This window comes from Aotus nancymaae, unplaced genomic scaffold (assembly GCF_030222135.1).
Source record: "Aotus nancymaae isolate 86718 unplaced genomic scaffold, 86718_ANA_hifiasm-v0.15.2.pri h1tg000006l, whole genome shotgun sequence".
In the NCBI taxonomy this organism is placed as follows: Eukaryota; Metazoa; Chordata; class Mammalia; order Primates; family Aotidae; genus Aotus; species Aotus nancymaae.
Window position 1 is genome coordinate 7,376,003 of NW_026988417.1, and position 25,256 is coordinate 7,401,258.

A 25,256-nucleotide genomic window follows, 5' to 3' on the forward strand; every position below is an offset into this window, starting at 1 on the left:
AAGGAGGCTCTCTGTAGTATTTCTTACAACTATATCCAAATCTTACTCATCTAAATTTTTAAAAATTATAAAAGCTTTCCATTTCCTCAATCTCAACTTCTTCTGACTTCCAATATTGTTTCAACCCTGTCTACCCGCTTTCTGACTGTGTATGTGTACGTGTTTGAAGTTAATGCTGTACAAAACTATTCTGCATCTTGATCTTGTCACTTAGAACGTTGTGGAATGCTCATATCGACACATACAAAGTGACCTCATGCCTTTAAAATCGTATGTGTGATGTCATCATGAGGCCAGATTATAACTTATTTAGTCCATTTTTTGTTTGTGGAAGTTCAAGTTGTTTCCATTTCTTCGCATTACAAACACAGCTTCAATTAACACTTTTATCTCTCTCTCAGCATATGCTTCTGCTGTATATCTAAATGGCAAAATTCTAGCAAAAGAAAGGATATATATACATAAATAAAATTAACTGTAGCAGTTAATGGCAAATAACCCTCCAAAATAGTAGCATCATTTATAGTCCCAAGATGAAATGATTGCACTCGTTTGCCCATAACGTGTTACCCTGAATGTTAGCAACTTTACAATTTTTGGACAAGTTGATGGATGAAAAATACAGCCTCAGCATTACGGTATAATTTCTGGCTCTTTTCCCACTTGTCGCTTGTAACATCAAAGCATGTTACATGTAGAGCTTCATGTGCATTTGTCCATGCGGCTGCATAGTCTTCGTACGTATGATTGTTTGACTGTGCAGGTATCTATTATTGTTTGTCTGATTGTTGACTGTGGAGTAATCTATTGGGTCGATGTGGTTTCCTTAACTGTTAATTGTTGCATCTATAGCTATTTCTATGAACTTACAGATAACCGTTTATGTAAACACTTCAGAGAACTGGGACACCCAGCTCCAAAGGTGACAACGTTGTGGGTCCTTAGCTGCATACCACAGATTGCTTCCCCAAAGCACCCACTTCCACGCCACCAGCAGTAAATGAGTGTGTCTTGTTCACTGTGTCTTCAACCAACACAAGAGCTAGTCTTGCTTTCTTCTCTTATCTGTCACTGACCTGTGGGGAGGGCTGCGTGGAAACTTCAGTTACACATGAATTAGACTTTAAGTACATTTTAAATTATTTTCTTTCTTTTTTCTTTCTGCTCAGTTCCGATATTTCCTTCGAATCTCTCTTCCAGGTAAACAGTACTCTCTGGATGAATCAAATTCGCTCTTAAACTCACATTAGTTCTTCATTTCAGTTAGTCTATTTTGCAGGTCTAGAATTTCCCTAGGATTCTTTTTTGTAGTTCCCAGTTTTAGGATGACATTTTTGTAATATAATTCTTGAACATCTCAATCACAGTTGCTTTAAAGAGGAAGAGTGTCTCTGATACATTCATTTTATTTTCTCACCAGCAGTGTAGGAAAGTTCCAACTTCTCATCCTCAGCAACATCTGCTGCTAGCTGTCTTTTCTATTCTAGACATCCTAGTTAGTGGGAAATTTTCTCTCGCTGGTTCTGAGTTGTATTTTCCTGATGACTAGTAACGTGGAACACTTTTTCATGTGCATATTGGCCATTCGTATGTCTTATTTGAGGAAGCGTTTATTCAGATTCTTCCCATTTTTCTTTTCTTTCTTTCTTTTTTTATTGAGATGGAGTCTTGCTCTGCCGCCCAGGCTGGAGTGCAATGGCACGATCCAGCTCACTGCAACCTCGCCTCCCTGGTTCAAGCAATTCTCTGCCTCAGACTCCCAAGTAGCTGGGATTACAGGCATCTGCCACCATGCCCGGCTAATTTTTTTGTATTTTTAGTGGAGAAGAGACTGGGTTTCACCATCTTGGCCAGGCTGGTCTTGAACTCCTGACCTTGTGATTCACCCACCTCGGCCTCCCAAAGTGCTGGGATTACAGGCATGAGCCACCGTGCCCAGCCCTTCCCATTTTTCTAAAAGAGTTAATTGACTCTTTTTTTGTTGAGTTGTGAGAGTTCCTTTTATGTTCTGGATAGAAGTCCTTTATTATTAGATATATGATTTGCAAATATTTCCTCCAATTCTGTAGGTTATCTTTTTAATTTCTTCTCATTCATTTTTTAATTGCAAACGTCCAATACATTTCTCACTGTGGCATATTTGTGCTATTTCCTAAACTGAAGCAGACAGAAGGTTTAATCCAAGCCTGCAAATATGATTGAGTGCCTTTTGAGTATAAGGCAGTCTGCTTAAAGCTGGAATTTTACTCTTTGAATATACTAGGAAAGTTGTGCCAAAATCGATATATGGAAATATTCATTGAAGATTTGTTTCTAAAACAAAGAAATAGAAATAATACAAATTTCCATAAACAAAGTACTGGTTAAATCAATTTTGTTTCAGCTTTGTGATTAAACAATATGCAAGATTTTAAAAGAATGAATTCAGCTTCTATGCATTAATATGAAAATAGCACAAAAATTTTTGTATCGTCACATACAAACTGATCTCATTCTTTTAAAATCTTGCATATTTAACCACAAAGTAAGATCCAAGACCTTTCGCATACTATAATTTCATATACACACATTCTGATTCATATGGGTATGTTGGGTTGAAAAAACTAGAGGTCAGAAGAGGTTCGGGGTGAGAAAGAGGCCTTTTATCTATATAGCTTTTTATTTTGTTTTAACGGACTACAAAGGGAATGAGAGAGTTAGAAGAGCTTACACAGCATCTGTTTTGTTATATCTTATGCATCAGGAATTCAGACAAGACTCTGCTAGGCTGTTCTGCCCTCCAAGGGATCAGTGGGCATGACTCAGTGGTGTCCGGCTGGATGCCTGGTCGGCTAGGGTGTCCCTGCTGGCCTCACTCACGTGCAGGGTGGCGGAAGGTGGTCCCCACCAGTGCCTTCCCTTTTCTCTGTCATGTCTCATGGTCCCCCCAAAGGGCACTGGAACTTCTTAGATCCTGGCTCAGGAACAGAGGATACCCGAAGTGGAAGCTGCCAGCCCTCTTCAAACCCGGGCTGTGTTCTATGAATCAAGGAATCTCAGGTCAGCCCAGATCAGAGGGAAGGACATAGGAACCCCCTCCACAGGGAGCAGCCTCAAAGAATCTGCGTCCAGCTTTCATCTGTACCTAATAGTAACATTAGTTTATTGGTCACTGACAGGTCGGGTGCTAGGGCTTGTTCTAAGCACTTTACACGAATGCATTCCCCGAATCCTCACTACAGTTCTCACCAGTGGGTGGGCACTCGTATGAGCCCACTTCACAGATGAGAAGACTGAGGCAGATGGAGAAAGCCTTGTGCAAGATCTCAGTTCCAGTGACTGGCTGAGCCGGGATTAGGACCCCTGGTGTCTGGCTCAGGAACTTGTATGTTTACCACAAAACCAGAAAATTTCCATGCTGTGTGGGGACTCAGAAGAGGGCCTGGAGCTGGCCCCGGCCACTGCAGTTGGGCAGAGCTGACTCGAGTATTCAGAACATCGGACCTCCCCTGACCCTACCAGGCAGGTGGTGGGAAAGGCCCCTGTTCCCGGCACTGAGTCCCCATGAGGGTAAAGAGGGCAGGTGACTGCCAGCCGCTCTGAGCCCGGCTCACCGGGGGAAGCCCTGGACGGTGGTAAGTGGTGGTGCAGTGTTATAAAAAATGTCGCTTCTATTTCAGCTTGAAGAACTTCAGAGAAAACAACATGAAGCACAGTTGGCGGTGACTCCCCTGAAGGTAATACGTTCATAAAATCAATACGAAATGCCTCTTTCAAAACCAAAGAGAGTTTAGCATTTTTCCCATTAGAAATGTAATCCGCCTCTATTGTATAAAAATTTAGGTAGGGCTGGGCGCAGTGGCTCATGCCTGTAACCCCAGAACTTTGGGAGGCTGAGTTGGGCAGATTGCTTGAGCTCAGGAGTATGAGACCAGCCTGGGCAAGATGGTAAAACTCCATCTCTACAGAAAATACAAAAATTAGCCAGGCGTGGTGGCATGCGCTGTAGTTCCAGCTACTTGGGAGGGCTGAGGTGGGAGCATTGCTTGAGCCCAGGAGATCAAGTCTGCAGTAAACCGAAATCGTGTCACTGCTCTCCAGCTTGTGCAACAGAGTGAAATCTTGACTCAAAAACAAACAAAACAGCCAGGCACGATGGCTCATGCCTGTCATCCCAGCACTTTGGGAGTCCGAGGCAGGCGAATTGCAACATGAAGAGATTGAGACCATCCTGGGCAACATGGTGAAACCCCGGCTCTACTAAAAATACAAAAATTAGCTGGCCATGGTGGCGCATGCCTGTAATCCCAGCTACTTGGGAGGCTGAGGCAGATAATCGCTTGAACCCGGGAGCCAGAGGTTGCAGTGAGCTGAGATCACGTCACTGTACTCCAGCCTAAAAGAAGCTGGAAAGAAGAATGAAGGAGACAGGAAGCACCCCAGCCCCTACGTGCATGTAGCATTTCCGTGTCTTTTTCTCCAACGTGTTTCCCATGTGTTTGAGAGCCTACGATGCCGGTACGTTTGCCTCCTGCTGCTCCCACTTGATGGGGTGACCTAGGAGGCCACTTCCCCTGGGTCCCAGCCTTCGAGGCTGCACTGTTGATGCTGGGGTGCAGTGCGAGACGCCTTGGTTCATGAAATCACCAACCCCACGCTCTGTGTTCAAGCCCCTTCCTTTCTATCGCTCTCTTGTATCATTAACTGTATATAAACACTGTGATGTACATTTTTTTTCTTTTTCTTTCTTTTTTTTGAGATGAAATCTTGCTCTGTCGCCCAGGCTGGAGTGCAGTGGTGTGATCTCAGCTTACTGCAACCTCTGCCTCCTGGGATCAAGCAATTCTCCTGCCTCAGCCTCCCGAGTAGCTGGGATTACAGGCATGCGCTACTGTGTATTTTTGTATTCTTAGTAGAGATGGGGTTTTGCCATGTTGACCAGGCTGGTCTCAAACTCCTGACCTCAGGTGATCTGCCCGCCTCAGCCTCCCAAGGTGCTGGGATTACAGGTTTCTTCCATGTATCCAGACATTTCTGTTTAAGATCAGTTTCTGGAAATGTCATTACTGGCCCACGGAGTTTAATACGTTCTTTGCTAGCAGGACACGGAATTTGGTTAAGGTAACATTTCATCTCGAGCACGGGCCTGGATCAGGGGAGAAGCTGGGGGCTCTGCTCTTTCTCTCTGGCCTCAGGGCAGGGTGGAGAGGGAGGTGCCCTGGGCTAGGCATCAGCAGAACCTGGTTACGCCGAGGCGCTCCCTCTGACAGGTAGAGTCATCCTCCCTCTGGGACCTTAGTTTCCTCAGCCATCAAATCAGAAACGTGAGCCACACAGTTCCTAAAGTCACTTTCCACCCCACATTTCTGTGTCTGTCTGAGCCTCGAGTTGGTGCCAGTAAAATAAAAATTGTCATAATTCCTGCCGCACCCCTGCAGACGCGGTAGCTGGGGAGGTGCAGAGTGGACCGTGAAGCTCCCGCAGCACAAGGCTTCCCTCTTCCTCCCTCTCGTGGCCACCTTTTGCTGTGGAGCATTTCTTTAAATGAAGACCATAATCCCTTACAAAGTGCTATGGAAATGTGAGATAAGGATAGAAACAGGACACTGGGTGGGCGCCTGCCAGCACCATCTCTTTTTATCCTGGTGTCCGGGACAACCCCCATTGTACAGACGGGCAAGTGGAGGTGCAGAGGGGAGCTTGCTCACAGAGCTGGTCCGTGGTGGGGCCCAAATCCACACTCTTGACCCCCTACTGCCTTGAGCCTAGACCCCATGGGGAGGGCAGTGCAGAGCTCCTGAAGGCGTGTGGGAGTCTGCTCCAAAAGCAGCCTGGCTTCTGGGTGCAGGGAGGCATTGGAGAGAGGAGGCTGCTCCGCTGAGCTGAGGCAGAGCTGGGATGGTAAGTAGGGGCCTCTGCTGACTCTCTGGCTCCCAGCCCCCAGCTCAGCCATGCAGCCCTGGGGGCAGCTCTACATCCGTGGCCTCTCTCCCTTGCAGGCCAAGATAGCTTCCCTGGTCCGTAAGTGCCGGGAGAGGAACCGCCTGATCACCCGCCTGCTGCAGGAGCTGCGCAGACACGGGCCGGTGGACCTTCTGCTCTCCGAGCTGGCGCAGAACATGCTCGGCGACGTGGCACTAGCTGAGTACATGGCCGCCTTCCTGGATCCCGGAGTCCCAGAGGTAGAGTCCCAGAGATGGCCTTGTCCCTGCTTCCTACCAGGGTGTGGGCAGGTCCGCTGCATGCCTCTGTGTGGCCCCAACAGCCCCTCCTTCCTCCCTCCCTCCATCCACGGATACATACCCAAGAAGACACCCCCTGGCTTTTCCTCTGTGCTCATGCCAGTGCCCTGGGTGAACATGGGAAGGTGTATCTGGCAATCCTTACCCTTCACAGTGCTCAGGAAATGGTGCAGGGCACAGATGCAGTGATTATTTTTTTCAAGACAGTGTCTCGCTCTGTCTCCGAGACTGGAGTGTAGTGGCGTGATCTCGGCTCACTACAACTTCTGCCTCCCGGGTTCAAGCAATTCTCTTGCCCCGGCCTCCCGAGTAGCTGGGATTACAGGCATGCACCACCACGCCTGGCTAATTTTGTATTTTTAGTAGAAAGGGGGTTTCACTGTGTTAGCCAGGATGGTCTCTATCTCCTGACCTCATGATCCACCCACCTCAGCCTCCCAAAGTGCTGGGATTACAGCACTGCACCCGGCCACAAACAGTGACTTTAATTCAGCGTCATACAAGCTTCACTGGGTGTGTGTCACAAGATGGGTCTTTAGTGCGTGCCCTGGGACCTGTGCACTGGCTCTTCGTCTGGCAGTTGCCTCAGTCACCCCACGGCCTCCTGTCTATCCTTCAAGGCACAGACGGCCTTGCCCAGACAGCCCGCTGTGAACCCTGAAGACCAGAGAGTTAACCACACCCTCCCCGTGCTCCATCGTACGTGGAAGCGCGTGACGGGGCATGAGCAGGGAATCTCCCGGCTGTTGCAGGAGTTTATGGTCCAGAGCTGCTCCATAGCCATCTTTGTCTCCCCAGTGCCTGGCTCTGAGAATCTGCAACAAACCTGGAAGAATGTTTGTTGAATGAGTGAATGAAATAATGAAACGAATGAATGAGAATCTCCGCTCCCAGTGGTTAACAAAAGAGGAAACGGAGGCCAGAGAGGTTAGGAGATGTGCTCCAGGTCACACAGGCAGTGCAAGCGGGGATGAGTTCTCCTGACTACAGTCAGCACCCACGGGTGCCCAGCCACGCCTGCCCACACGCATACAAGGAGCCCCATTCGGCAGCAAGCCAGCGGTGCCCCCGCCACACTAGCTCCGCTCCTTATGTGCACAGGCGAGACGCAGCTCCCACGGCAAACACACACGGGGCTGTTTTCCACGCTCCCTCCAGGCTCTGCCTACGGGGCTCGCTCTCGGCCCCTTGGCACCAGGTCCGAGTCTCCCTCTGCAGCCCTGCCCAGCCTGGTCTCTGCAAGGCCAGCCTCCTCTGACCCTTCCTTTCCGTCACAGCCTTCAGAGGTGCCCTCTGGTCCAAATCATTGCGCAGCAGAGATGGAGGCCTGGAGGCCAAGAGGCATGTTCAGGGCCATTTGTTGACTCGGTTCAGAGCCGGAACTTGAATTCAGAGCCACAGACTCCCAGTCTCTCACTCTTCTCTTTGCCCAAGGGGTGGAAGACTCTTTCAGAACTAGAATAGGGGTGAGAAAAGAGGGCAGAATCTCTCTGAAGTGCCTGCATCGTCCCTGGGATCCGCTGGGGGCCCAATAACCAGGAGTTAAGTGAGATACAATTGAAAGCAGAGTTCCAGGTTGTCAAAGCATCAAACATTAAACGCAGCAGGTGTCGTCCTGGAAAGCCGGCTGGCTGTCTGCTGAAGGACATCCTAGTAGCTGCCCACCTTCTAACGGCTGCTCTTTGCTCTCATAGGCCCTGGAACTAGAACTGAAATGTTCACTGGGGTTGGATAGGCTGACTTGCAATAACCAAACTCATAGAGAATGATGTATACACCAGAACATTAATTTTTAAATTTCCTGTGAGAAATAGAACTATTATGCAAGTTGAAGTATCTGCTAAATGGATGAAAATTGTCAGTATATTCTCTCCCTGTAATTATCTGGAAAATCAAATTTTTTCATTCATTTCTTCAACGGTTACTTGGGAGCCTAGAACGAGAATAGGGAGAGTTGTTACAATGATGTCATTGGACAGAGCCATTCATCTCCTATGGGGATGTGCTTCTGGGCCTGGACATGCTTCCGAGGACCAGGGTGTCCCTGCCAGACCTTGTGAAAGTGAAAAAAATGTGATGTGTTTCAGAAATTAAGAGAGCTCCAGGCTGGCTGCAGTGTGGTGTCCAGGTGGGGAGTGAGGGGAGGCTGGGCTGGATGGGAGGCCACAGGGAGGAGTGGGGGGAGGGTGGGCTGGATGGGAGGCCACAGGGAGGAGTGGGGGGAGGGTGGGCTGGATGGGAGGCCACAGGGAGGAGTGGGGGGAGGGTGGGCTGGATGGGAGGCCACAGGGAGGAGTGGGGGGAGGGTGGGCTGGATGGGAGGCCACAGGGAGGAGTTGGGGGAGGGTGGGCTAGACAGAAGGCCACAGGGAGGAGTGGGGGGAGGGTGGGCTGGACGGGAGGCCACAGGGAGGAGTGGGGGGAGGGTGGGCTGGACAGGAGGCCATGGGGAGGAGTGGGGAGAGGCTGGGCTGGACGGGAGGCCATGGGGAGGAGTCGGGGGAGGCTGGGCTGGATGGGAGGCCACGGGGAGGAGTGGGGGGAGGCTGGGCTGGACGAGAGGCCACAGGCATCTGTGCCCGCCCGGGGTGTCTGCATCTTGGTTCTTTAGTCAGTGGAGAGCAGGGTGGGAGTGGTATTGGCAGCTCCTCCTACTGGTAGCTGGGCAGGAAGCATGCCCAGTGCTGCTTGCTTGCTTGATGGGCAGTAACTCTCGATTCAGAGGACACAGATGGAATTCCCGATGGAAGCCTTTGGGCTCTGGCTGGGAGCCCAGGAGGACTATGAGGATGGCTGGAGAGACTCTGATCGGCTTGAGGTGGGACGTGCCAGAGCAGCAAAGGACCATGTATCCAGCTAAGCCATGATGGGCAAGGCTCACGCTGCCCGCCCCCTCACACACTCTCCATGGATCTGCTTACTCCACCCTCCCAGCATCCTGCTGCAAGGCTCCACAGGGACCCTGAGCCTCAGCATGTCCCGGGGCTGTTGATGGGTGGGTGCTGGGCCTTGGGCTGGGACCACTGAGCTCTGCCCTTTTAGGAGGAGGTGGTGTGGCCTGGTGCCCATGCAGGCAGCAGTCAGGGATCACCTCCCGTCCCTGCACTTCGCTCAGTCTTTGCCTTTCCATTTCCTTGTCTCACCCTGGTTTGGGTGGGCAGTGGAAATGGAGCCTCAGACAGTTTGGCCCCAGTGCTCTTCCTGCAGGCATGTGGTGATGGGCTGGGGGCCGTGGGTCCCGGCACTGCCATCTGTGCTGGCATCTGCTGTTGTGCGTCCAGGTCACTGGCATCTGTCAGTCACCCTTGTATCTTCCCTGGCTTCCTTCCTCCTCCTCTGCTGGTTCCCTCCAGCTCAGGTGCCTGCTCTTGGGGTGGGGGGAATCCCATGAGGTCAGCCTGGCCATGGCAGAGGTCACTCTTCCTTCTGCTAGGAACACGAGTCTTGCCCCTCCCTGGTGTTAGCTGGAGACAGGCCCTCAGGGAAGGCAGGCTCCTGCCATTCTCAGACTCCTAAAACCTCTCTGGAGTTCTTAATTCTACCTTGTCCCCCACTACACCTTGAGAGAGCAGGGCTCAGGGCCCCTTCTTGGGCCTGTTTTGCTTTCTCTTCTGTCCTCCCCGATCCCTAGCCCCAGGGTTTGGTTTTGCTTTCTTTTTCCCTGTGTTTTGCCTGGATCGAGGCTGTTGATATTCACGAGCCCGAAATGAGACACCTTGTATTTGGTGACATGGTCCCCCTACCCCACCCCTGAGACTTTGGAGGCAGAGGTCCAGGTACCAAAGGAGAGGAGAAGAGGGTGCCTGGGCTCTCCTGGGACACAGCACTGGCTAAGGTGGCAGCTGGCTCTCCTGCCCACCCCTAGGATCTGGCCTGGGGTCCACTCCACAGATGTAAGGTCCCATCAGAGAACAGAGAATTCCTGAGCTTCCCGTGCTCCTAAAGAGGTTGTTTTCTGTCCTCTCCCTGGGCACAGAGACTCACCTGCAGATGATGACATCCTGATTCTAAATAATGACCCATCTCATGAACTTGGCACTTGCCCTTCACCTGCCTGAGCCACCTGTCGTCTTAGGCCAGGTAGGGGCTGCTGTCCCCCGTGGGGCTCTGTGAGGTTTGAATAAGACTCCATGTCAAATGCCTGGCACAGCACCTGTCACACACAGGCACCCAGCAGCATTTGAGGTACCTTCAAGCAAAACCTCAGTTTTGTTCCCCTGGGAGCAGCTAGGGGCCTTGGTGGCACTAGCAGGGGAGAGTCATTCGGTCGGTCGGGGCAAAGAGGTAGGTGACCTAGTAAAGAAGATGCTAATTTTACCTCCTCTCGCCCTGCGGCTTCTTCTTCCTCCTGCCACCTCCCGCTTTCCTCTGGGTATTTGTCAGTGAGATCTAGATGTGGCCTTTGGAAAAGGAACATGTTCTGAAGAAGGAGCTGTCATACTCAGACAATTGAAGAATTGTCCCTCAAAGCCCTGAACTCCCCCAATTCATTAAATCAGCAATCCCCAAGCTCAGGCCTCCAAGGATCCAGGCAATTACTTTCTCTTTAACTCCTGCCTTTTATGAAATGTAGAATATTCCCCTAAACGTTTGCATGGGGAGAGAGGCAGGGCTTGGGAGAGCTTAGCGCAAGTCTTCATCTGTCCCCTACTCTGTGCTGCTGGCATTTAGTAGATGTTCCTTCTCATCTCATTCTGGCAGAACCCTGCAAAGAACATATTGGTACTGTATTTCCGTTCTGCAGATGGAGAGGGTGAGGCTCAGAGACTTCAACTGACGTGGCCAGGATCATGGAACCCATGAGTGGCAGAGCCAGGACTCAACCTGAGAATGCCCAGCTCTGCGGCCCCCCAGGCCAATGGGACAGTTGAGGAGCTGGAAGCCGAAAAGGGTCCTTTCACCTCAATCACATACCGAATGCAGGGCCACCCAGAAGTCAGTTTAGTACGCTTTAGGCTACTCTGCCAGTGTATCCTCCACGAAGGTGAACAAAGCCGCATTCTCGCATTGAAGGAGCCTCTATCTAATGAGGAGATACCTGACTCTAAACCCAGGGGTAATAAAAGGCATTCATTTGAAGCACTGGAAATAAGGGGAGAGGAGAGGGACGTATTGGGGGATATGCTTTCTGGAATAGTGTTGGAAACAGATGCTCGGTGCCACAAAGAAAAATCAGCACTGAGACAAAGAATCTTTCGGCAGTGCAATTTTTACTTCCTGGACTGCAGGAAGGGGACCCTCACTAGCCATCTTGCCACAAGAGTACAATGAACAAAGGAAAAACACACAAATTTATCCCTTACTCATTTGGGGTCGTCCTTGCTGCTGTGTCTGATTTCCATTGGCTGGAACCAGACCTCACAGTCTAAACTAAAACCTGATTGGCTAACAACTTAAAACTTTTCTAAACAGGTAAAAGCAATGGAGAGCTGGGACATGCCTGTGAGCACGTCCAGCACAGATATCTTAGTACAAGGACATAGAAGGTACTACATGCCTGTAAGCATAGCATGTCTAACAGCTACATAGGATAGGGCTTAACAAAGAGTTATTAGCACGCTTATTCTTTAACAAGAAAGGAAACTTTAGAGGAATTTTTCTACTTCCCACAGGTAGGAAGCACTCAGGCGAGGCCTTGAAGGATGAAAAGCAGGATTTAACAGTTGGAAGGAGGGAATGAAGGTCTCAAGCCTGCGAGGCCTGCGTGGGCACAGGCATGGGGGTGGGAAAGTCCGTGGTGCTTGAAGACACAACAGCATTGACAGGGGCTACAACAAAGTCTTCTAAGAGCACAGTTCAGGAGCAAACATTGTGCCTGGTAGCAAAGTCCCCCAGGAGTGCTGGAGTGGTCCAGTTACTACCAGAAGACGGCTGAGTCATAACCCAAGTCCCTGGGGATTAGGCACTGCACCAGTCAATCCAGGTTAGAGGGACCCTCACAGAGCCCTGGTGTCACTGCAGCCCAGGAGGGGCCGTGTGAGAGGCAGGTGGCTGAACTCTGCCAGGTGGAGTCAGGGAAGACTTCACAGAGGAGGCGCCACCTGAATTTGGGCCTTGACATCTACGTAGAAGTTCTTTAGAGACAGATGAGGGCAGGGCCCTTCCAGGCATAGAGATGGCCTCCTATACCTGGAGGATGAGTGCCAGGAGACAGGCAAGACACTTATCACAGCAGCACTGCACACCGGCCCCTGCCCCATCAGAAACACCCAAGAGGAAGCAAGGTCCAGACTGCCGGTCTGAAAACAACTCGAACCTGCCTTGAAGATCCAGCAGTTGCTCTTGCTGAACCACTCGGGGGCCTCTGGGCCAACCAGTTGAATGATCCTGAATGATCATTGCCATCTCACTTCTCACCTGCCTTGTGCACTGCAGGACCAGGAGGACGCTGGTCTGTGCGATGGTGCAGGTGGTGAACTCAGGTTCAAGCCCAACCTGAATTCCTGGGTGATTGAATCAGGGGCCCCAGGGGAGACACTGGAGCACCAGATGTCCTGATTAAATGTTTTTTAAAAAAATAGCAGTTTCTAAAACACTTTTATTACTGTCTCCATTTGGAGCTTTAACTTGAGAAAAGGAAACAGGATCATTTTTTTGTGTGTGCCTGTGTTTCCTAAGAGCAAAACCAATTCCTGTTCTCCTTTGAGCGTCCTGGAGAGAAGAGGAGGGAGGTCTTCATGCACACAGGCAGAGCTGGTCCTCCACAGAATGAAGCTTTTTCGGGGGGGGTGATGGCCCTGCTTGGCCCAATTGCTGTCCTCTGTGCAAGGCTGTCCCTCCAGTACCATGCAGAATAACTGCCGAGATGTCTTTTCTTGCAGACGAGCCACCACCTGGACGTCAAATGTGAGGTGACAGCAGCTCTAAGAGGTCAGTGTGATTTTCAATCAGGAAAAGTCTGTGCTCAGAAAGTCCAGGCCAGCAGGACGCTGTGACAGGTGGGCCGGTGGGGAGATGCCCGCTGTCACGTTCATGCTACTAAAACGAATGGGACCCACTTCTCCCTCCTTTCCTACGTGGCATCGCCTTCTTATTTCACAGTGAGAGAACACACTGGAAACATACAGACGTTCAAATTCCTCAGTGCTAGAGTTTCACTCCTGGAAACTCATCCTAAGTAAATAATTCTGTATGTGAAAGCTCTGTGGACAGGTGTGTCCCTACCAGTGCCTTTATAATAGTGAAAAATTGGGGGAAACCCTCAGTATTTTAATGAACCCATACAATCAGTGAACTACAACATAGTCATTAAAATGGTCCTGAGAAACGCCGTGCAACAGCATGGAAATTACCATGTTCTGCTAAGTTTAAAACTGTTAGGATATGGAGTGTTTCCTATGATCGTGACTGTGTAATTCCACATGCACGTCTGTGTCCGATTTGCAATTTAGGCTAGGACAGCAACTAAAATACCAGCCGTGGGTACCAGAGAGATGGAGAGATGCTAACATGAGTGCTTTTTTTGTTGTTGTTCTGTTATTTTTATTTATATTTATTCATTTATATTTGAGACAGAGTCTCGCTGTGTCACCCAGGCTGGAGTGCAATGGCGTGATCTTGGCTCACTGCAACTTCTGCCTCCCGGGTTTGAGCAATTCTCCCACCTCAGCTTCCCGAGTAGCTGGGATTGCAGGCACTCACTATCATGCCCGGCTAATTTTTATATTTTTTTAGGGATGAGGTTACTCCGTGTTGGCCAGGCTGGTCTTGAACTCCTGACCTCAAGTGATCCGCCGGCCTCGGCCTCCCAAAGTGCTGGAATTACGGGTGTGAGCCACTGTGCCAGGCCTATTTTCATTATTAAAAAGAAAATTAAGCCACTACCTGACCAGGCAGAGTTTTCTTGGGCCTTGTTTTATTTTTATTTCAATAGTTTTGGGGGAACAGGTGGTATTTGACTGGGCCTTGTTTAAGCACAACTAAGTACCCTCAGCGTGGAGGTGCGATGAGACTCCTAAGGATTTGTTTAGTGTCGTGTTCAGATCAGGTGCTCGGTAAAAAAGTGAAGGAAGTCTGGAGAATGTTGCCTTTAAGACTGACAAGCTGCTACTGAGATCTGTTCATCTAGTGGTTCTTATTATTAGATTCTATTCTTGCCAGCTGTGTGGTCTTAGATGCGTTCATTAACCTCTCTGAGCCATACATGCTTTTAAGAGAAGGATAATACGACCTTCCTCTGGAACGTCAGGCCCCTGGCACAAAGCAGGATATCAGCACACGAGCAGAGAGACCTGTTCTCAGTCCTTGACGCCTCAGGATGGCCTGTGCTGCTCTACCTTCACCTTCCGTCCCTACAGCCTGACTTGGTGCCTGTTCTCACAGCTGGAGAGGCGCAGATCCTAGCGGGGCTGCTGCCGCCACCCACTTTCTACCTGTGGCCCCAGGCAAGCCTCCGCCCCTCTCTGGCTCAGCTTTGTCTCCTTTCGAAGAAGGAAATGTACTAGACCAATTGGGTTATTTTTTCACCGGACATTTCTGGAGGGCCGCCACGTGCCAGATCCCACATAGTGGTTGCTGGGCTTACGAAGATGGGCTGGCTTGCCAAGGTGGCGGTCCCTGCTTGGAATGAGCTTGCAGCCAGGTAGAGGAAGGTCAGGCAGGCAGGTAGTTTTCTGGGGTGCCCCAAGATCATGACAGCACCATCAGAGGCCTGTGGACGAGGTGCTTGGAGAGCTCAAAGGCATCTGAGGGGGCCTCTGCCCCGGGGGGTGGGGTCTGAGAATGATCTGGGAACGGCTAGAGGGTGAAGAAGGTTATGACAGAGACCAGAGTCTTGTAGACTTTTCACCTAGGATCCTGGGCGGAGGCTTGACTGAGAATTTTCCTTTCCAGCTCAGACATACCTCTTGAATGCTGAAATGGACAGTGTCCACCAAAGCCCATTGTCTTCAGAGTCCTGGCCTGTCCCCGAGCCCGAGTGGCCAACACAGACAGCCCAACTGGATTCTCAGAAGGTGAGAAGGCCCCTGTCACCTTATTTCCTAAATGAACTTGGTTATTGAAAGTACAACACACTCACAGCTTAGCAAATTATCCACGCATTATATTCTCAGAAAGCCACCGCCAGGTCAAGAAACAGAACACAACCAACCCCCCAACAGCACCCCCGCCCCGTTTCACCCTCAGTCTCCTCCTGTTATCTGATTTTAATGTTTGTTTCTGGTCAGATCATGCGTCCTAGGTCTGGTGACTTTTAGTGTGTGCTGGAGATCATGTATGAAACCTTGATGACGTAATCTGAGGCCTGACAGTATCTCCATCACAGAGGACGGCCTTTGTTCTGGCCAGGGCAGGTCATCAGGGCTGAGCCGACGAGGAGTTCCAGCGCTCAGCAGGTCTGTTCACGCTCACTCCCAGGGCATAAAAGCCTGTAGAGTATTTCAGAGCCCTTTCCCCTGTTGGCTCCAAGAGGCTGCTCAGTGCTCTCCTTAGCTTTTCACCCCCTCAGTTGGCTCTTTCCTGCACAGACCCTGCCTTCACCTCGAGGGGAAATATGTCCCCCAAGTGCCCTGCTCGCTTTGCTGGAGGAAATTTTGGTTCCACAAGTCCTCACAGCCTTGGTAGCTCTCAGATGGCTTCAGACAAATGTTCTGTTCCATTTCTCCCCGGCTTTTCTGGTTGCACTTCCTACAGGCTTGGTGCCAAAGATCCTCATCAGTCATTTCCAGAGCAGCACTCCCCTCCGTCTTCCCAGAGAAAACTGACTTTACTTATGAGCTTCGGGATCTGGCAGATCTGAGTTCAAGTCCCAGCCCTACCCCTTTATAGTTCAGTGTGATGTTGGCCAAGTACTTAATCTGCCTGTGCGTAACTCTCACCTGTGAAATGGGGCTGCCTGTCTGCTACCGTTAGGGGGAGAACTGAGGCAGGCAGAGCTGAGTGTGTGCCTGGCACATCAGAGGTGCTCACGGAAAAAAAGAGAAAGCAGCCATAACTCAGAAGGAAAACTGCTCTTACTCATTTTATTTCAGGCGATTGTATTTTTCTCTCCCTTCTGTTATCCCCATAGCTTCTTTCCCGTCTCCATGATTACATTAATTTATTTTATCTGAAAGATCAAAGAGACAACACTATTTACCTCTCAGGCTTGTTGGGACAATTCAATGACATCGTGCATATGAAGTATTTATTAAAGTGCCTAGAATCAAAAATAGGGAGGTATTCAAAAAAATGATAGCTATTGTTATTGACCTTAAACTTTTTTGTTCTGACTGGTAAATAAATGACTTCTTATCTAGCAATAAAAACAAAGCATTGGTCGTTCCTAGGAGAATTACTTCTGATTTTTTATTTCGATCTACCTTATCAGCAGCAGGTAGAAGATATTCTAGGCAGGCCGAGTGTGGTGGCTCACGCCTGTAATCCCAGCACTTTGAGGGGCAGAGGCAGGCAGATCACGTGAGGTCAGGAGTCTAAGACTGGTTGCCTAACACGGTGAAACCCCGTCTCTACTAAAAATATAAACATTAGCTGGGCATTGTGCTGTATGCCTGTAGTCTCAGCTACTCAGGAGGCTGAGGCAGGAGAATTGCTTGAACGCGGGAGGTGGAGGTTGTAGTGAGCCAAGATTGTGCATCTGCATTCCAGCCTGGGCAACAGAGCAAGACTCCATCAGAGAAGAAGGAGAAGAAGGAGAGGGAGGGGGATGGGGAGGGGGAGGGGAGGAGAAGGGGGAGGGGGAGGGAGGGGGAGAGGGAGGGGGAGGGGAGGAGAAGGGGGAGGGGGAGGGAGGGGAGAGGGAGGGGGAGGGGGAGGGGAGGGTGACAGGGAGAGAGACAGGGAGAGGAGGGAGAGGAAGAAGAATAAGAAGAGGAGGAGGAGGAAGAGGAAGAAGAAGAAAAGAAGAAAAAATTTCAGGCAAAGGGAACCCTTGCAGAGATGGGAGGGTGCGTGTCCATGAGGCATTTGGAGGTATGACAAGCAACGTCGCTGGAGCATAAAGTATGAGGCGGTAGAGAGGGGCCTAAGGGGACTAGAAGAGGATAATGATGACGGTGATAGCAACAGCAGCGAAACAGAAAACGCTCACACCCAGATCTTACTGCACTGGCATGGGCTCCTCCAGAACTACAAAGGGCCCACCAAATCGATATCAGCATCAGCCCCACTTCACCCGTGAGAAAAGGCGAGGCACCGAGGAGGCAACGCAGCAGGGCTGGGCTCCCAATCCAGGCTGCCTGGCTCCAGAGCTGGCCCTCCGATCGCTATGTGGCCAGAGGGTGCATGGGTGGCGTTGGGGAGAGAGGAGCAGTCCCTTCTCCCCACCTCGAAGTTCCAGTCTGGAGCTCAGTGTGAAAACAAACCCTCTGATGTCTGCTGTCCGTGATACTGGCCAGAAACCTGTAGCAAAGCTTTTGAGGAAATAGGTGGAGAACATTGCGAATGAATCAACCAAACATGCATCTTAACACCCTACGGTTCCAAGTTTCTCACGTGTTCTTCAATTTTCTTCAAAGTTATCACTACAAACACAGAATGCCACTGGACTGAAAACCCGTCCTCTGTTGGAAATCATTTCAAGTCCACAGAGGACTTCTGTTTCTTTGCAGCAAGATGGCAGAATGTCAAAGTAAATTTTTTCCCATGCTTTACACAGCACCTGCCCCACAGGAAGCCTCCGGAAGCTCTTGCTGGGTGAGTGGCTAGCTGGACACAGGGGCCATCGGGCTCTTTCTCTGGAAGGTGCACGGCCCCTGCTCCTGGTTCCCCACACTGCCTTTTCACTGCAGTCTTGGTTCTGTCTGCTTGTCATGAGCCCCTTGCAAAAACAGACTGCAAGCCACGTATCTGGGCTGGTTTTGGGGAAGAGCTTCCCATGATGAAAACAAACTTATTAAATAATGACACCAGGGGATTAGTGACCTACAAGGAAAATGAGGTCATGGAGTTTTGAAGGACAGTAACTAAATTTGTCACCTGCCACCCAATTCTATCACTGTGTGGTTGAGCTTAGCAAAAAAAACGAGAAGAAAGCTTAAGAGCACACAAACATGTCCTGAAAAGGCTGACAAACCCTTAGTGAATGAGGAGATGTTCAACCCTCTGCGACATTAGCCTCATTCTACCACTCACCCACTGAAGACCAACACTATATCCCTGGGTTCAGCTGTCACTGTGGTGGGGAATCAGGCAGGCTTGAGAGCCATATGGCCAGGGTTCACATCTTGCAGCAGACTCCTATTAGCTGTGTGGCCTTGGGCACATCACTTAACCTCTCTGGGCTTCCATTGCTTCACCTGTATGATGGAATAATAATATTAGCACTTGTCTCCTTGGTAGTTTGTAAAGATGCAATGAATCGATACATGGAGAGCGCTTGGAACGATGCATCATAAGAACTCAATAGGCCAGGCGTGGTGGCTCACGCCTGTAATCCCAGCACTTTGGGAGGCTGAGGCGGGCTGATCACAAGGTAAAGTGATCGATACTATCCTGGCCAACATGGTGAAACCCCATCTCTACTAAAAATACAAAAAATAGCTGGGCTTGATGGCATGCTCCTGTAGTCCCAGCTACTCAGGAGGCTGAGGCAGGAGAATTGCTTGAACCAGGGAGGTGGAGGTTGCAGTGAGCCAAGATCACGCCACTGCACTCCAGCCTGGTGCCTGGCGACAGAGCAAGACTCTGCCTCAAAAAAAAAAAAAAGAACTCAATAAATGTTCACTGTTGTAGATCAAACCCTAGGAAATTGCCAATATTATACTACTCTTTCCCTCAAAAACAGTAGTTTCATATGGCTTAAGCTATCATTATAATTATTATTATTATTTTGAGATAGAGTCTCCCTCTGCTGCCCAGGCTGGAGCACAGAGGCACGATCGCCTTCCAGGTTCGAGTGATTCTCCTGCCTCAGCCCTTTGAGTAGCTGAGATTACAGGCACGCACCACCATGCCCAGCTAATTTTTGTATTTTTAGTAGAGACAGGGTTTCTCCATGTTAGCCAGGCTGGTCTCAAACTCCTGACCTCAGGTAATCCACCCACCTTGGCCTCCCAAAGTGCTGGGATTACAGGTGTGAGTCATCGACCCTGGCCAACTATCATTATTATAAGATGGAGTCCTGGCCAGGCATGGTGGCTCATACCTGTAATTCCAGCACTTTGGAAGGCTGAGTTGGGCAGATCACGAGGTCAGGAGTTCGAGACCAGCCTGGCTAACATGGTGAAACCCTGTCTCTACTAAAAATACAAAAATTAGCTGGGTGTGGTGGCATGCACCTGTAGTCCTAGCTACTTGGGAGGCTCAGGCCAGAGAATTGCTCGAACCTGGGAGGTGGAGGTTGCAGTGAACCGAGACCACGCCACTGCACTCCAGCCTGGGTGACAGAGTGAGACTCTGTCTCAAAAAAAAAAAAAAAAAAGGATGGCGTTCAGGATCCTAAATTTGGTGTTTGCATTCTATGCACACATCTGTCGGCCCAGAATGACCTTGTATTTTTAACATATAGCAGAATCTTGCTCCTTCCCAAAAGTTGAGCTCAGACGCTGCCTCCATGAGGCCTTCCCAGCTCCTCAGTGAGCATTCGGCACTTTTGCCCTGGAGGCTTCATCAGCACCTGTGTGGGTCTCTCTTCTGGCTTGAACACTCCAGCATAATATCGAGTTTATGTGCCTGCCTCTCCCACTGGATTGGAAGTGCCTTGAGGGCAGGGTCAAGCTTGGCACACAGGGAGGTGGCAGTGATCGCTGATTCCCTCCCTCTGCTGTCCAGCCTCTTTTTCAGCTGTCTTCCACCAGTGAGGCAGAAGGCCCTGAGTATTGCAAATCTGCGGCTGCTCTTGCCTCCTGGGACTGGTGAAGAATTCTGCTCCATTCTGCTCATCTGCCTGGCAAGGCACAGACACACCTGCCACACCCTTTAGCGGAGGGAGAGGAGGTATTAGCAGGACTCACATGTTACTGGGTGAGGCGGTCCTTCCTGTCATTTCCAGGGAAGGTGCCTGAGAGATGTGAGACACTCGACGTGAAGGGATCACAGGTCTAATAGTGACTGGAAAGGAGACGTAGAAAGAGCGGAGATTTGACATCAGATTGGCTTGGCTTTGAATGCAGAGCCAGCCACTCAGAGCTACATACATTTAGTGAAGGCATTTAGCATCTTTAAAACTGTTATGTGGGTTTTCATCTATAAAGTGGGCCTGATGATAGCTCGTTGGGGGAACTAAGTAAGGGCAAGTAAGATGGCACATTTGGGGGAAGCCCTGGGATGTGCTGGGCATGAGGTTTGCAGCCAGCAAGACATTAGTTCCCCTTTGAAGAGAAGGTCACGTTCTCTTGTCACTGGGAAGGAGAAAATCGGTGGAAGACATCACTCTACAGGAACACCCGCTCCTGACTGTATTGCCAGGCACCTGCCGCATGGGGTGGAGTGGGAGCCTCACCTTGCCCCACGCTCATTTCTGACCCATTTAGTGTGTGTCTCACTGAACTGTCACCAAAGGAAGTGAGCCAATGCATGGGGAGCATTTGGTGCCGAGCACAGAAAGCGCCCGTAGCTGTTAGCTATCGTTGTGACCTCTTTCTTTGATTAAATGTGTGAACGGAGAGGCTTTTACAAACATGTGGATGCAGAGACCATTTCATTGTCCTCTTGTCTGCAGCTCCTTCTGTCCTCGGGGTCCACGCTTGATCCTGGAACATGCCTGGCCGCGGTCACCGAGGAATCAGGACTCCCCGCACAACGTCTGCAAGAAAAAGGGGGAATGCCCTGTCCTGCCCTCCACGCCGATAACGCCCCAGCACCCTCCGAGCTCCTGAGCCCAGCAAGGATCCTGGCTTTTCACCAAGAGCTTAGACAAAGCATTTCCAGCAATTCCCAGGTCCATAAATCACCACTGGAGTTCTAACTGTAATAGGACCACTCGTTCTCCAGAGCCATTTCATAGACTCCATAAATATTTGAAGCAGAACCTTCAGAGAGTGCTTTAGGAAATTGGTAGCAATCAAAGCCCTCATTTAGTGGCAAGTGGTTTTGCCTTCGGCTTAGGGATTTGTGTTCATTGTCAGAGCTTGAGAGCAATGCTGGCCAGTGCCTGGCACATTCTGAGGAGCTTGGCTTCGGCAATGTCAAGGCAGCGTAGGAAATATTTACTGCACCGAAACCTATCGAATGATTGGTCCGGAGGTTCTCAACTGGGTGCAGTTTTAGCCCCCCAGGGAAAATCTGGCCTTGTCTGGAGACACTTTTGGTCGTCACAGCTGGGACGCTGCTACTGGCATCTGGTGGGTAGAGGCCAGGGAAGCTACCAAACATCCTACGACACCCTGGCCAGCCTCCTATGGCAAAGAATGACAGTCCCAGTGCCGCCAATGCTGGGATGGAGAGCCCGGGATGGATCTCACAGCTGCGAGCATGATCAGCCATGGAGAATCGTTTTGTTACTTTTCTGCTCCCAGGGTCCCTCCCGTGTTTCTAAGGGATTTTTTGTCTATTAAGTGAAGCACCTAACCTAAGTCATTATACATTTTGCATTTAAAAACATTAAAACTGACCAGAACTTTCTAGTCAGTCCATTCACTCCAAAAACATCTGTTGATACCCACTCTGTGCCAGGCAGTGTGGCATGAAGGGGACAGAGATGTGTCGGTGTTGATCCGGCGCCGGGGACCTCACAGGACGGTGGGAGAGACTCCTGTGAGTAAATCCACCTGCATGCCAAGTGTCACATGTGCCCTGAGAGATGGGATGATGGCAAGGGGCAGTGCTATGTGGCTTGGAAGTCAGCCACAAAGGAATGGCTGGGCAGCGTCCTGTAGGTGAGGTGGGAAGGGCGAGGCCGGAAGAAGGAACGCATATGCAAAGGCCCTGAGGCATAAAATTGAACTCTGGATGTGCTCCTCGGAGGGGGAGTGGGCAAAGCATACTCTTGTCAAGCCAGCTGCAAGCAGTCACTGCCTCGTTCCCATCAAGCACCGCTTCCTTCCCCTGAGAACAGAGACTCAGGCGGGTGAGCCAGGAGAAGAGCACGTCCATCCTGAGGGCAGCCCCCCAAAAACAGAGTCCAGCGGGTTAGACCACAGGCACCAGACTCTGACCCAGGCTCAGCCACAGAGCTGTTACCTCTCTCTTTGGTAAGGAGCTGAGGAGGGGTTTGAGGGAAAGGTCAGTGCCACCTGTCCAATTCTGTGCCCTCCTGGAAGTGGCTGTCCCTTCATGGAAGGACAAACAAGGACAAGGAGCTGAGGGCTCCCCGGGAAGGGTCAAAGTGCATATATTGATTTTACATAGTTTAGCATTTTGTTTTGAAATGAAAATTACAGAGTCCCCATCGGTTCTTCCCCGGGCTTCCCTTGATGTCAGCATCTCATATGACTTACAATTATAGAAACTAGTGGGCTTTATTTTGAGGAAAATTGGGGAGCCATTGAGACATAAGAAAAGCAGCCTCAGCATATGGATTTCCACCCTTTAAATTAGCTTATGGGGTTTTCTGATGGGTTAGCACATTCATCCATGTATTCCTGGATTGATGTACCCACAGATCTGTCTATTTATTCAATCTGCATTTAGTGACGGCCGTGTATGTCTGGTTAGATGCTGCTGGTCAACAAGTAAAGATGACGCTGTCCACCTAGGTTTTCAGGGACCCCCCTGGAGACCCCGTGGCCCCGTTACCACCCCTCAAGGAGTCCCCAGACTGGAAACCACTGCGGTGATCCCTCTGCCGGTTCGACCACCCCAGCGCCTCACTGTAATTTCCAAGCAGGAAGCGACCTGCAGCGCCGGTTTAGTGATCCGCCTTCTGCCTCCCTCTGTATTTTGGGACAACATCATTAGCTTTGAGCATTGGGAACATGATGGAGAGAGGACAGAGAACCGGTGCAGTCGAGGACAGCCAGCTGAGCCCTTGCTGAGTCAGCGAGGTGCAGCATGGCGCCACCACACTTGGTCTCCAGGACTGCCAGCAGCTCAGACGTTGGGCATCTTGTCACTTCATGTGCCCCCCATGCACTCATGTGCTGGGCCTGGGCAAAAAGGCAACCCAGGAAATCCATTAAAGCAAGCCAAGACGATCTTTACAGCTTAACCCAACGCTTCCCTAATAAATCATGTTTCCGAGGCAGAAGCCAGTTATTCTCCCGGGCCGTGAATCCCGTCTGGGACTAGCACTTTGGGTCGGCTCCAGCTTTGTGCCCGGGCTCCCGGGGCATTTCTGCAGTGCGGCACGGCGGACTCCTGCCTTCCCCTGGCCTGGTCTGTAGACCTCAGCCCTTGGAAGGGCACATGGAGGCTCCCTGCACCCATCACATGCTCTGGGGCAGGACCTGCTCTGGTGACCCAGCGGATTCAGGCAGGAACTTGGCACACAGGAGCTGGTCTCCGGCTGCCCCACGGGCAGGGAATGACTCTACCAGTGACCCCAAGGCCTCTGGAGACCAGCCAGACATCCAGCCTGGCTCTGCAGCAGAAAACAATTTGTCACAGGACTGTCAGCAAACAACAATGGTTGACTTCCCTGGCGGTGGAGCCCTAAACCCTGCGAGGTAAATGCACCCCTCCCCCACTGCACAAAGGGGCCCCATCTTGGCTTTTAGGCAAATCAGAGGAGAGGGTTGCCTTGGCCCGAGGCCAAGCAGCAGAAGCATTAGTCCAAGGTCCCTCCCTGCTGCCTGGCTCATTTTCCTGTGCTCCTGGGAGGCCTTCTGCTTAAGCTGCAAAGGAGTTCTGCTCAGCAGATGTTTCTCTGAGCACCTATCAGGACAGGTGAAGTGCTGGGGGCTGGTCACAGGGGTCTTACTCCAGGTTCCTGTCCTCCAGGGTTTGCTCTGATGGAGTGACATGAACAGGGACAACACAAGGCCCAGGGGTCATTGAGTGGGTGACTGACCAATGAAAAGTCAGGGAGGGCTTCCTGGAGGAAGCACCCTCTGAGTTGAGTCCTGGAGATGAGCAGGGGTCAGCCAGGGAGAGGAGGTCTCCAAGGCAGGGGAAATCATGAGCAAAAGCCCAGGTAGGGTTGGGGTAGGAAATGGTAGTAGACATACATGGCTTTCTGTAATCCTGTAGAAGTTTCCAGAAGGAAGACATTGGCTTGTGATCCTACTGTGTGACCCTTGCTGATGTTTCCACAATGAGGAAATCACCTAACTACACAATTCTTACCACCAGTGTCCATGATTATATGTGTGGCCATGTGTCTGAGGGTAAACTGCTAAGAGCAAAAGAAGGTTAACGTTTGTCATTCTGTTGGCCTTGGCCAAACTCCACTCCTCGCCCCTCTTTGAAGTTGTAGCGGTTTTTGCATCTACTTGCAGAGCTGGGGGATGCCTGGGGCCCCCAGGCCTGCCAGCACCCACCTGTGACGTGTGGATTCCATTCAGCATCATAGACAGGGCCCTGCGCGGACGGGATGCTTCTGAGTGGGGTGATGGGAGTGAGCAAGCAGGTGTTTGCTTCCTGACTGCACCGGCGGGGCCAGCCGCGCCTCCATCTGCAGGTGCTCACAGGCAGGAGTGACCTCAGCTGGGGGCTGGGATCTGGCCACCCGGGATGGCTGATAGAGCACTGGACAGTTTGGAGGCTGAGGGGGCCGCTGAGAAGTGACCTTTGCGCTGAGCCAGGAGGGCTGACATGGTCCTGCGTTCCTATCCCCAACCGCCATGCAGCAGCTATGGGCCCTGCGCCCAGGCCCCTTGAGGCTTGACTTCCTCCTGGGAAATGGAAATTACAGCCCCGTGACATCATCTTATCTCATGGAGCCTTGAAACGTATCACACGGCCAGTGCCCGGCGGTGGCATTTACAGCCCAGGTGTGTGACCACCCCTCGTCCTTTCCCCTGTAACGCTGGAGGCAGGTGACCCGGGAGCCAAGTTCACACCCCGCCTGGCTTTGGATCCCAGCTCTTCCCCTTACCCTACCTCTCCCTGCCTCGCTGATCTCATCTGTAAAATGGGGATGCCTGCCTCCAAGGGTGGTGGCGAGGCGTGAGTGACTTAACATCTGTGAAGCTCTCAAGGGAGGCCCCACGACACCCATAGAACTGCAGACGCGCTGCCATTGCTTTATCTCCATGCGGGTCATTTTTACAAAACAGA

At 50.8% G+C, this 25,256-nt stretch overlaps 1 protein-coding gene across 1 annotated transcript in view; it reads left to right on the forward strand.

Moving 5' to 3' along the window:
* The window catches only part of CUNH4orf50 (chromosome unknown C4orf50 homolog), a 118,743-nt gene that overhangs the window by 36,812 nt on the left and 56,675 nt on the right, over positions 1–25,256 (forward strand). Inside the window, 5 exon segments of the mRNA XM_012467014.2 lie at positions 3,660–3,716; positions 5,979–6,161; positions 13,043–13,091; positions 15,054–15,175; positions 20,821–23,704. Coding sequence (XP_012322437.2) covers positions 3,660–3,716; positions 5,979–6,161; positions 13,043–13,091; positions 15,054–15,175; positions 20,821–21,066 — 657 coding nt within the window. The 3' untranslated portion in view covers positions 21,067–23,704.